Here is a 13883-nt window from a genome sequence, read left to right as displayed (position 1 = left end):
GAGAGATCTGAGAATGTCAGTTGCTTCCCATCCAACCTGATAGAGTTCGAGAGATCCTGCAGAAAGGAATAGGCAAAAATTCCCAAAGGCAGGTGTGCCAAACTTGTGGCATCATATTCAAAAAGAATTGAGGCTGTAATTGCTGCCAAAGGTGCATCAACAAAGGATTTAGCAAAGGCTGTAAATGCTGATGTACATGTGATTTTTTTTTTGGCCTTTTTATTTTTAATAAATTTGCAACAATTTTAAAAACTCTGTTTTCTCATTGTCATTATGGGGTATTATGTGTAGAATTTTAAGGAATTAAATGAATTTAATCCATTTTGGAATAAGGCTGTAACACAAACAAATGTGGAAAATTTAAACACTATTCAAATGCACTGTACAAACCAAATTTTGTCAGCCCTAGTCTGCAGCATTCTGAAGCTCTGTGTGTTTGTGTGTCCACAGGGTTGTGTGACTCAGACGGGCAGTCGCTCGGGCACCCTCACCTCGTCCATGTCCATGGGTCTGGGTCTGGGCCTCGGCGCTCCAGCAATGATCAGCAGCGGTACAGCCACAATCTCCTCTGCTGCTGCCGCCAAGATGAACCGACTGCCGGCTAATCTGCTGGACCAGCTGGAGCGCCACCTACCGCTGCAGCGCGACGGCTTCAGCACGCTACAGTTCCACCGGCGCAGCCGCGGCTCCAAACCACGCAGCGAGAGCCCCAGCCGCATCCGAAACCTGGTGCAGTCTGTGCAGAAGCTCTTCGCAAAGTCACAATCCCTAGAGGTGTCCGCAATTAAAGCCGGCAGCATAACAAGCGGAGATAAAACCGGCAGACGAAGCAAAAGCAAAGATCGTGCAAAAACCGAAGGCACCAAACGTCGCCCGAGACCCAATCTCTCCGGTTTCTGGAGCTCAGATGATGGTTTAGAGGATGATCCGCCAGCTCAACCCACCGCTGGGCCGCTAGCGGTGGCATATCGTAACCCGCTTAGCATGATGACACTAGGCAGAGCTGTATCTGACAGCCAGGCGGCGCTCAAACCGCATCCGCAGGGCTACAACACCATCGCCGCGCTCAAATCCTCCAAGAGCAGCGGAGAGCTGAAAGCACAGGCCAGTCTGCCACCAGCTGGAGCCCAGCACGCAGAGCTGGTGAAGAGAGGCTCCTGGTCCACGCTGACCCTCAGTCAGGCCAGACAGGTGCTGCAGAAGAGCTCCGCCACCGTCAACCGCACGCTGCTCAAGTCCAAGTCCTGCCACGGACAGGAGATGACCTGCAACTTCCTACAGGTCAGAGACACACATGAGGTGTCATTATGACACACTTGGATATTGCTTGATTATAATAGCAGGCTGTCCCGGGAGAGACCCCTGAGCTTGGAGATGATTGAGCCCAGGGCTCCTGCCTGGTCAATGAGCATGTGAGGGAGTACAACATCAGGCAGTTCCCCTGCTAAAAGAAGAAAGGAGGAGATAGGGTGGATAGGGGGATTCTTCAAAAAATGCTAGTACTGCTAGTCGAGCTATTTATAGTGAGTTTGGAACGATCCGATTGGCTTACTAATGATTACAGATGAGAGACCAGCTGCGATTTGTGCTTCACTATTTCCCAACCCTGTTCCTGGAGGCACACCAACAGTACATATTTTGGATGTCTCCCTTATCTGACTCATTATTTTTAGGTTTTGGAGTCTCTTCTAACGTTCTGATGAGTTGATTCAAGTGTGATTGGTTTGGAAGAGGTTGAAAAGGTGAACTGTTGATGTGCTTTTAGGAACAGGGTTGGGTTATAAACACACACACACACACACACACACACACATATATATATATATATATATATATATATATATATATATATATATATATATATATATATATATATATATACATATATATATATATATATATACATATATATATATATATATATATATATATATATATATATATATATATATATATATATATATATATAAAAATTTATATATATATATATATATATATATATATATATATATATATATATATATATATATATATATATATATAAATTTATATATATATATATATATATATATATATATATAAATTTATATATATATATATATATATAAATTTATATATATATATATATATAAATGTATATATATATATATATATATATAAATTTATATATATATATATATAAATTTATATATATATATATATATAAATGTATATATATATATATATATATAAATTTATATATATATATATATATATATATATATATATATATATATATATATATATATACATATATATATACATATATATATACATATATATATATATATATATATATATATATATATATATATATATATATATATATATACATACATATATATATATATATATATACATATATATATATATATATATATACATATATATATATATATATATATATATATATATATATATATATATATATATATATATATATATATATATATGTATGTATATATAATAATACATGAATAATATTACATATAATAACAATTACCACAAAATATTACAAACAAAATATAAATGTATATTAAAGTGTAAATTATGTAAGTGTAATGTTTAGTAAATACAGAATACAATAATAAAATGTTCTGTTTTGTTTAATTAATGATAATAATTATTATTATTAAATTAATAATTAAAAATGTTAAATAAGGCGACGCTGTGGCGCAGTAGGTAGTGCTGTCGCCTCACATCAAAAAGGTTGCTCATTCGAACCTCGGCTCGGCTTGGCTCATTTGGCGTTTCTGTGTGGAGTTTGCATGTTCTCCTTGCGTTCACGTGGGTTTCCTCCAGGTGCTCCGGTTTCCCCTACAGGCCAAAGACATGCGGTACAGGTGAATTGGGTAGGCTAAATTGTCCGTAGTGTATGAGTGTGTGTGTGAATGTGTGTGTTCCCAGAGATGGGTTGCGGCTGGAAGGGCATCCACGGCGTAAAAACATGCTTGATAAGTTGGCGGTTCATTACACTGTGGCGACCCCTTATTAATAAAGGGACTAAGCTGACAAGAAAATGAATGAATGAATGAGATTTAAAATAATAAAAAACGAGCGACACAGTGACTAAACAGTTAGCATTGTTGCCTCATAAGTTGGCGGTTCATTCCACTGTAGCAACCACTGATAAATAAAGAGCTGAAGAAAAAATGAATGAATAAATATTTAATCCAATAACAATTACCGCAAAATATCATTACAAATAAATCAAATATATGAAAAATATAAATATTAAAATGTCAAATATGTAAGTGCAATATTTAGCAAATACAGAATACAAAAATAAATGTTATATTTTGTTTTTTTTTATTAATAATAATAAAATTAATAATACAATTTTATAATTGTAAAACTGTATTATTACTCCACTGCTGAGACTGCAGCTCTGCACAAGACTTTTGGCCAGCAGAGAAATTAAAATGGTCGTGCCGAACTGAGTCTGGTTCTCTCAAGGTTTTTTTTCTTCACTCTCCTATTGGTGAAGTTTTTTTCCCTCTCCGCTGTCGCCACTAGCTTGCATGGTTCAGGATCTGAAAAGCTACTCATCGATGGATTTGCTCTTCAGTGTTTGGACTCTCAATAACGACTTCAAACCACACTGAACTGAGCTAAACTGAACTGAACTTAAACACTGAAAACTGAACTACCCTGATCCAGTTACTATGAACATTTATGTGAAGCTGCTTTGACACAATCTACATTGTAAAAGCGCTACACAAATAAAGCTGAATTGAATTGAATAATAATAAATAACGGGCGACACAGTAGCTCAGTGGTTAGCACTGTCATCTCACAGCAAGAAAGCCGCTGGTTCGAGTCCCAACTGTGCCAGTTGGCATTACTGTGTGGAGTTTGCATGTTCTCCCCGTGTTGGCATGGGTTTCCTCCGGGTGCTCCGGTTTCCCCCACAGTCCAAACCCATGCTCTATATGTGAATTAAATAAACTAAATTTCCCATAGTGCATGATTGTGTTTGTAAATAAGAGTGTTTATGGGTGTTTCTAAGTACTGGGTTGCAGCTGGAAGGGCGTCCGCTGGGTAAAACGTATGCAGCAATAGTTGGCGGTTCATCCCGCTGTGGTGACCTCTGATAAATAAAGGATTGAGCTGAAGGAAAATAAATAATACATGAACAATATTACATCCAATAACAATTACCATGCAATATCATTACAAATAAATCAAATATATTAAAAATATATTAACATGTAAGATATGTAAGTGCAATATTTGGTAAATACAGAATACATATGCTTTGTTTATTTAATAAAGGTGGTTTGCCATCTCCAGGTTGGAGGAAAGTTCTTACCCCAGGTGGAGGAGTTCAAGTATCTTTGGGTTTTGTTCGCGAGCGAGGGAAGGATGGAACATGAGATTGACAGGCGGATTGGTGCAGCGGCAGCAGTAATGTGGTCGATGTACCGGTCCGTTGTGGTAAAGAAGAAGCTGAGCTGAAAGGCAAAGCTCTCGATTTACCAGTCAATCTACGTTCCTACTCTCACCTATAGTCATGAGCTTTGGGTCATGCCTGAAAGAACAAGATGTTGGATACAAGCGGCTGAAATGGGTTTCCTTTACAGAGTGGCAGGGCGCACTCTTATGGATAGGGTAAGGAGCTCTGACACCCGGGAGGAGCTCAGCGCAGAGCCGCTGCTCTTTCACATCGAGAGAAGTCAGCTGAGTTGGCTCTGGCATCTGTTTTGGATGGCTCCTGGATGCCTACCTAGGTGTTCCAGGCATGTCCCACCGGGAGGAGGCCTCAGGGAAGACCCAGGACACGCTGGAGGGACTATGTCTCTTGGCTGGCATGGGAACGCCTCAGGATCCCTCCGGAAGAACTGGAGGAAAGAGGGAAGTCTGGAGTTCTCTCATAAGACTGCTGCCCTCACAACCAGGCCCCGGATAAGCTGGATGAAAATGACATGAGTAATAATATTCAAATTCTTTTCGGCTTAGTCCCGTTATTAATCAGTGGTCACCACAGCGGAATAACCCGCCAACTTATCCAGCACATGGTTTACGCAGCGGATGCCCTTTCAGCTGCAACCTATCTCTGGGAAACATCCATACACTGAGTAATTATAACATTAAAATTAATAAATAATAGTAAATGCAGTAATGATTTTCCTAAAATATTATTAAAATTAAAATCAATTTTAAATCTGTAAATAACATGTAGTGTAACACTGTGTCCTAATTACATATGTTGTGATCCTGCAATATGTATTGAAAGCTATCTTATGTGACTCTATATTGTGATGAGGCTATCTTTTTTATTTAAAAGGAAGTTTGGGGGCTGATAATATTCATTCATTCATTTTCATTTCAGCTTAGTCCCTTTATTAACCGTGGGTCGCCACAGTGGAATGAACTGCCAACTCATCCAACATATGTTTTACGCTGCGAATGCCTTTCCAGATGCAACCCATCACTAGAAAAAGGGCTAATATTGACCTTAAAATAGTTTTTAAAAAATTAAAAACTGCTTTTCTTCTAGCTGAAATAAAACAAATAAGACTTTCTCCAGAAGAAAAAATATTATCAGACATACTGTGAAAATTTCCTGAATCTGTTAAACATCATTTGGGAAATATTTGCTAAAAAGGATGAAAAATTCACAGGAGGGCGAATACTTCTGACTTCAACTGTATATGTCTGTGTGTGTGTGTGTGTGTGTGTGCAGGTGCCCACAGGAGAGTGGAGCGGGACTCTAGGTAAAGCAGGCGCCGCGGGTGAGATCCCCTGCAGACGGATGCGCAGCGGCAGCTACGTCAAAGCCATGGGTGACACTGAGGACAGCGAGGACTCTGACGGGCCTCCTTCACCCAAACCCTCGCCCAAAAGCGCAGCCAGACGCCAGAGTTACCTAAAGGCCACGCAGCACTCGCTCAGCGAACAACAGCCGCCGCTTCCGCCACGCAAGTTAGTCCCACACACACTGCTCCCAACAATAGTGCATTACAGTCTTGCATTACTCTTATGTATTGTTATGAATAAGGGACTAACTAATAAATAAATAAATAAATAAATAAGGGACTATTATTACTAAAATTAGTTTAAATTCGTCATTTATTTTAATTAAACTTTTTTTAAAACAGTGAATTAAATGAAATGAAAATGAGTTGAATAACTTTTCTAAAGGGATTTGTCTTCATTTAAATTCACAAGTTAATTGTTAATTTTTTTCATCTTATTTATTTGAACATATCAAATGCTTTTATGGTTTTTGTGCATGAGGACTCAAGCTGAGATCCTCTCTTTATCCTCTTGTTTATCATGAGGGTCAGATTATTCTGCTGTGGAGGCCCTTGATGAATGAAATATGCAAGCGGAAGTGAAGATTGTCAGCGCCTGATGCTTTTTAAGGTGTATATAGGCTGTGACCAGCAGATGGCAGCATGTCTACAGCTTGATGAAACTGATAATAAGCTTACTGTCAACTGCAGGATGATTCACAATCACTGCTCTCACATCCAACAGGCCTGTAGCCAGCCTGGTGAAAGTTTCTATTTAACTATGAGATTTAAATACTGCATTTTAGTGATATTTTAAGCAGTACTCTTTTTTTTTTGCTCATCATAACCACACTTTTTGATGCACTAAAAATATTTCCTAAAAATTTGCGATAAAAAATTAAAGCTAGACAAATTTTTAAAATACAAATTTATTGCATAATATATCATTAGAAAAGAATAGCAGACTGTTAAATTTTTAAAGTTATAAAAAACTGTAGCTTACTGTCATTTATTAGACAAAAAAACAAACTGGTCTGCACATTCAACTGTCCTCAGTCACAATTTGGCCATTTCAATAAAAAATAATAATTAAAACATAATAATAATAAACAATTTCAGTATGAACTCCAGCACTTCTCCAGCTCTGCAGAGGTAAAAAGAGCAGCGCTTCAGGCTCCTGCAGAGAATTTAGAGATCGGGAGAAATGAGCTCTGTCAACTTTTAGGAATATTATAAACCACTTATACAATGACTTGCCTAATTACCCTCATTCATTCATATTCTTTTTGGCTTAGTCCCGTTATTAATCCGTGGTCGCCACAGCGGAATGAACCGCCAACTTATCAAGCAGGTTTTTACGCAGCGGATTCCCTTCCAGCCGCAACCCATCCCTGGGAAACATCCACACACACATTCTAAAAAATATTGTTTAGACCAGGGATGGGCAAACTTGATCCTCGAGGGCCGGTGTCCCTGCAGAGTTTTGTTCCAACACTAGTCAAACACACCTGAACAAACTAATCAGTGTCTTCAAGATCAATTGAACTCTAAAGGGAGGTCTGTTTGAAAAGGGTTGGAGCGAAACTGTGCAGGACACCGGCCCTCCAGGACCGAGATTGCCCACCCCTGGTTTAGACCAAACAAAAAGAAAAAATAAAAGCAACAGTTTACATTAATTAATTCAAATTACGATCTAACAAAATAAAGTTCAGACAACAAACTTTAGTATATTAGCCTAATGACCTTTTTCTCTTCAATTACAGGCATTTTTACATAGCATAAACTCAATTTTTTAGGTTGGGTACTCAAAAAATTAAGTAGTTTCAACTAGTTTTTTTTAGTTTTTTTATTTATTTTTTTACATTTACATTTACATTTACATTTAGTCATTTAGCAGACGCTTTTATCCAAAGCGACTTACAAATGAGGACAAGGAAGCAATTTACACAACTATAAGAGCAACAATGAATAAGTACTGAAGGCAAGTTTCAGGTCTGTAAAGTCTAAGAAGGGAAGTGTTAGTAGTTTTTTTTTTTTTTTTGTACAGTTAGTTAGTGTGATATTCAAAGAGGCAATTAGGAAGTGAAGTGGAGACTAAATAGTTGAGTTTTTAGTCGTTTCTTGAAAATAGCGAGTGACTCTGCTGTTCTGATGCAGTTAGGGAGTTCATTCCACCAACTGGGCAGATTGAGCGTGAGCGTTCGCGAAAGTGATTTCTTCCCTCTTTGGGATGGAACCACGAGGCGACGTTCATTCACAGAACGCAAGTTTCTGGAGGGCACATAGATCTGCAGAAGTGAGTGCAGATAAGAAGGTGCTAGGCCAGAAGTCATTTTGTAGGCAAACATCAGGAAACCCACACAAACACAGGGAGAACATGCAAACTCCACACAGAAACGCCAAATGACCCAGCCATTTTAGATATACACATTAAATATACACAATTCACACACTTAATTTAAATCAATACAAACTTTTATTATTGGATGCGATGAATCGGTGTAACAGCAGATTCTCCCTGTGGGTTCACTATAGCAGACAGAGTCCATGTGTGTTTATGCGGGAGCAGTTTTCCAGACTCTGCTCTCCAATGCAGAGCGCAGGATCAGAGCCGCTGCTGCACAGGTCAGTGATTCAGCTCTAATGAAGACCAACCCCGATCATCCTCCCTGCGGAGAATAACAGCACTGTCCTGAAATTTCCCCCACAAACGCCTGAATGCTGGATCAATCCTCCTCACTAATGTTTTAGATAGTTCTTGCACCTCACTCAATGTTTCCATCCACCTATTGTTATGTGCATATTGGAATATCACGTAAAACTGCTTGATGGAAATGCTAAGATAAAAGGCCCACAGTGGGCTTCTCCTACCGCACAAAACTAGATTTTCTGTCTAATATTTGACGGCAGTTTATTCAGGAGTGATGATTTTGGTTATCTTTCACTCATTGGATGGAAACGCTGCTTTATTTGCTGATGTTTTATGCAATATTCCAGTTTTGTGCGTGAATCTAACTCACACCTTTGGATGGAAACAGAAATGCTGATGCCACTAAAACGAAAATCTGATGCTTTTTTAGGATAAGAGAAGGTTTCAGGATGTTATCAGACGTTTCTCCTGTGTTTGTGTTTTCTGTCAGCTGTATGCCGTCTCTGTGCGAGGTGCCAACCAACCGCAGCCTGGACAACCTGGACTGTCTAATGGGCCCCGGGGATGCAGCTCTGCAGCACTGGGATGTTGATGGGGGATTCAGTCAGCGCTGCGCCACACTGGGAAGAGGATCTATCATGAGCCAGGTCACAAACATTCACTCATTTACTGCAGATTATTAAAGCATCACTGTTTTTGTTAAACATGTTTTCAATATTTGGTTTAATACAATGTACATTGGTAGACATTATGCCAATGGAAGTTCTCAAAAACTCACAAACTTAAATTGGGGGCCATACATCACGATTCAAAACACCCTAGCAACATCCCAAAAACACCTTAGTAACCATATATCAACATCCTAGAACAGCCCCAAAACACTATGGAAATCACATAGCAGCATTCTGCAAACTATTTAACAGCAACCGCCAAAGCACTGTTGTGACCACGTAACATCACCACAATAATACCTAAATCCACAAATCAATCCCCGAAGCACTCTAACAGCCCCATAAAAACAGTCTACCACTTAGCAACACCCTAGCAACCCGCAATACACCAAAGAAGCCACATAACAACTTTAGAACATTCTGCCAACCACTTATCAACAACCTAGCAACCCCTTGAGCACCCTTGTGATCTCTTCACACATCACATTAATCCCTCAAACTCCCTTGGAACCACAAATCAACCCTCCTAACACTCTATCCACCCCATAAAAACAGTCTAGTAACCACATAGCAACACACTAGCAACCCCCCAAAACAACAACCCAAGCTCATTCTGGAAACGTAGCCCCGCAGACATTTCTGGAGACCGCGATTTACCTGGCCGGAGGTACGTAAGGCCGCGTTTAGTTTTTTTCGAGCGAACGCTGCGAGGCGGTGTGGCGCCGCTCCGGCTCCTCCTCTTCGCGCTCGCCGCCGACAGCTCGCGGTGCAACCAGTTTGTCCGATTAGCTCACAGCTTTGCGTCGGCGGAGCGGAGGCCCCGGAGGAGGAGAGGAGGAGGAGCCGGCCGCGGGACGACGACCGGGATCGAGTACGGGGAACAGTGGTTCCGGAAATCAGGTAAGATGAAAAACAGAATCCGAAAAATAAGGACGAGAACGCGGCGGGATCCGAAAACGCGGTCGAAATCAAAGACGAGGGCTTTTGCTTTTTTTTTTTTTTCTGGACGGCTTTTGCAAACCGTCGCTTGGGTTTAGGGAAGGAGGAGGAGGAAGAGGAGGGCGGCCGGCGGGCGAACAGCGGGGGGAGAACAGCGCGGGCGCGAACAGCACGCGCTCCCGAGAGGCGCCCGAGACGCGAAAAAGTGCGCACAGCGGCCTCTCGCGGATCCGCGAAAACAAAAACCGCTCGAATACGTACCTCCCGGGACGTAAATCGTGGTCCGCAGAAACGTCCGCGGGGCTACGTTTCCACAATGAGCCCGGGTTGCAACACAAAGTAGAAGCCACTTAGCAACTTTAGAACATCCTGCCAACCACTTATCAACAACCTAGCAACCCCTTGAGCACCCTTGTGATCTCTACACACATCACATTAATCCCTAAAACTCCCTTGAAACCACAAATCAACCCTCCTAGCACTCTATCCACCCCATAAAAACACTCTAGTTACCACATAGCAACACACTAGCAACCCCCCAAAACAACAACCCAAGCTCATTCTGGAAACGTAGCCCCGCAGACATTTCTGGAGACCGCGATTTACCTGGCCGGAGGTACGTAAGGCCGCGTTTAGTTTTTTTCGAGCGAACGCTGCGAGGCGGTGTGGCGCCGCTCCGGCTCCTCCTCTTCGCGCTCGCCGGCCGACGGCTCGCGGTGCAACCAGTTTGTCCGATTAGCTCACAGCTTTGCGTCGGCGGAGCGGAGGCCCCGGAGGAGGAGAGGAGGAGGAGCCGGCCGCGGGACGACGACCGGGATCGAATACGGGGAACAGTGGTTCCGGAAATCAGGTAAGATGAAAAACAGAATCCGAAAAATAAGGACGAGAACGCGGCGGGATCCGAAAACGCGGTCGAAATCAAAGACGAGGGCTTTTGCTTTTTTTTTTTTCTGGACGGCTTTTGCAAACCGTCGCTTGGGTTTAGGGAAGGAGGAGGAGGAAGAGGAGGGCGGCCGGCGGGCGAACAGCGGGGGGAGAACAGCGCGGGCGCGAACAGCACACGCTCCCGAGAGGCGCCCGAGACGCGAAAAAGTGCGCACAGCGGCCTCTCGCGGATCCGCGAAAACAAAAACCGCTCGAATACGTACCTCCCGGGACGTAAATCGTGGTCCGCAGAAACGTCCGCGGGGCTACGTTTCCACAATGAGCCCGGGTTGCAACACAAAGTAGAAGCCACTTAGCAACTTTAGAACATTCTGCCAACAACTTATCAACAACCTAGCAACACCTTGAGCACCCTTGTGATCTCTACACACATCACATTAATCCCAAAAACTCCCTTGAAAAACTCCCACAAATCAACCCTCCTAGCACTCTATCCACCTCATAAAACACTCTAGTAACCACATAGCAACACCCTAGCAACCAACAAAACTCCAAAAAAGCCACATAGCAACTTTAGAACATTCTGCAAACTACTTATCAACAATCTAACACCCCTAGAGCACCCTCATGACCACATAACCACCACATTAATCCTTAAAACATCCTAGAAACCACAAATCAACCCTCATAGTACTCTAGCCACCCCATAAAAACAGTCTAGTAACCACATAGCAACACACTAGCAACTCACAAAACACCAGAACAGCCACAAAGCAACGTTCGAACATATATCAACCACTTATTAACAACCTAGCAACACCTTGGACACCCTAGTGATCACCTAACACATCCTCATTAATCATCGAAACACCCTAGGATTCACAAATCAACCACAAAACAATCTAACCACCACCTAAAAGCAGTCTAGTAATCAAATAGCAACACCCTAGCAACCTTCAATACAACATAGAAGCCACATAGCAACTTTAGAATATTCTGCAAACTGCTTATCAACAATCTAGCAACCCTAGAGCACCCTCGTGACCACTTAACCACCACATTAATCCCTAAAACACCCTCAAATCAACCCTCATACCACTCTAACCACCTTATAAAAACAGTCTAGTAACCACATAGCAACACCATAGCAACCCCCTAAAACACAATAGAAGCCACATAGTAACTTTAGAACATTCTGTTAACCACTTATCAACAACCTAGCAACCCCTTGAGCATCCTAGTGACCACTTAACACATCCATGTTAATCCCCAAAACACCCTAGAAACCACAAATCAACCCTCAAATCACTATAACTACCCCATAAAACACTCTAGTAACCACATGGCAACACCCCAAAACACCAAAGACACCACGTAGCAACTTTAGAACATTCTGCCAACCACTTACCAACAACCTAGCAACCACTAGAGTGCCCTAGTGACCCCTTAACACATCCATTTTAATCTATGAAACACCCTTGAAACCACAAATCAACCCCAAGGCACTCTAATAGCCCCATAAAAACAGTCTACTAACCACATAGCAACAGCCTAGCAACCTCCAATACACCATAGAATCCACATAGCAACTTTAGAATATTCTGTCAACCACTTAGCAACAGCCTAGCAACCCCTAGAGCACCATAGTGACCACTTAAACCACCACATTAGTCGCTAAAACACCATAGAAACCACAAATCAACCCCAAAAGCACTCTGACAGTCCCATAAAAACAGTCTAGTAACCACTTAGCAACACCCTAGCAACACCCTAAAACACAATAGAAGCCACATAGTAACTTTAGAACATTCTGCCAACCACTTATTAACAATCTAGCAACCTCTAAAGCACCCTCATGACCACTTAACCATTACATTAATCCCTAAACACCCTAGAAACCACAAATCAACCCTCATAGCACTCTAACAGCTTGAGCCACATAGCAACACCCTAGCAACCCCCCAAAATACAATAGGAACCACATAGTATCTTTATAGCAATCTGCCAACCACTTATTAACAACCTAGCAACCCCTTGAGCACCCTAGACCACTTAAAACATCCACATTAATTAATGAAACACCCTGCAACCCCAAATCAACCCCAAATCACTCTAACCACCCCATAAAAACACTCTAGTAACCACATAGCAACACCCCTAAACACCAAAGAAGCCACATAGCAACTTTAGAACATTCTGCCAACCACTTATCAACAACCTAGCAACCCCCAGAGCACCCTAGTGACCACTTAAAACATCCACATTAATTAATGAAACACCCTAGCAACCACAATTCAACCCCAAATCACTCTAACAGACCCATAAAAACACTCTAGTAATTAAAAAATTTAATTTAATTTAAAAATTAAATAATTAGATAGCAACACTGCGATTATATAAAATAAATAAATGCAACATATATGACTCATATAGCCCCTTACAGTCTCCAATATGTTACCAAATACAGAAAAACTACACACAGCATACATTTAGTCCTTATTTGAGTTCAAAAACAACACGAAATATAGCCCACGGTCAGTGCAAACCTCCCATCTGTGTCTTTAATTTTTAGCAGCACCTGTAACCTCTGTTAGAGAGTAATTTCATCATTCCGAGTTCATAATAGTCCCGAAAGTGATGATAATAGTTAAACATGGCAGTTTGTTCATGGTTTGGGTTGCTGAAAGAATCATTTGTTCCTTTGTTTTTCCGGCTTCTTCTTTGATTTTCCGCGTGTCAGTCTTGTGTTTGTCCGTTTCTAAAAGGATCAGATGTCAGAAGCACTTCATAATCGCACGTTATTATCATCAGCTCAAGAAGTTTGTTATATCAAATAGTAGTCACAGTAGACGTGCGGCGAGCACAAGTGAGAAAGCGAAATCGCTCGCGCTTTAGACGGCCTTGTAAACAAACACGGGGCACAGGGTAGATTCTGCACTTCTTTTTAGCTTTGTGGCTGTT

At 41.2% G+C, this 13883-nt stretch overlaps 1 protein-coding gene across 3 annotated transcripts in view; it reads left to right on the top strand.

Moving 5' to 3' along the window:
• dlgap4a (discs, large (Drosophila) homolog-associated protein 4a) overlaps positions 1-13883 on the top strand; it is a 305849-nt gene that overhangs the window by 240242 nt on the left and 51724 nt on the right. For 2 of the 3 annotated variants that reach the window (XM_087307666.1, XM_087307665.1), the window contains exons 4-6: positions 451-1281; positions 5726-5964; positions 8918-9074. In XM_087307666.1, coding sequence (XP_087163792.1) covers positions 451-1281; positions 5726-5964; positions 8918-9074 — 1227 coding nt within the window. Of the gene's footprint in view, positions 1-450; positions 1282-5725; positions 5965-8315; positions 8403-8917; positions 9075-13883 lie in introns of all 3 variants that reach the window. The other variant, XM_087307667.1, reaches the window with a different exon arrangement.

This window comes from Danio rerio, chromosome 23, assembly GCF_052040795.2.
Source record: "Danio rerio strain M-AB ecotype USA chromosome 23, GRCz13ab, whole genome shotgun sequence".
Lineage (NCBI taxonomy): Eukaryota > Metazoa > Chordata > Actinopteri > Cypriniformes > Danionidae > Danio > Danio rerio.
Note: the sequence above shows the minus strand (reverse complement) of the source record. Positions and strands in the feature narration are given on the sequence as shown.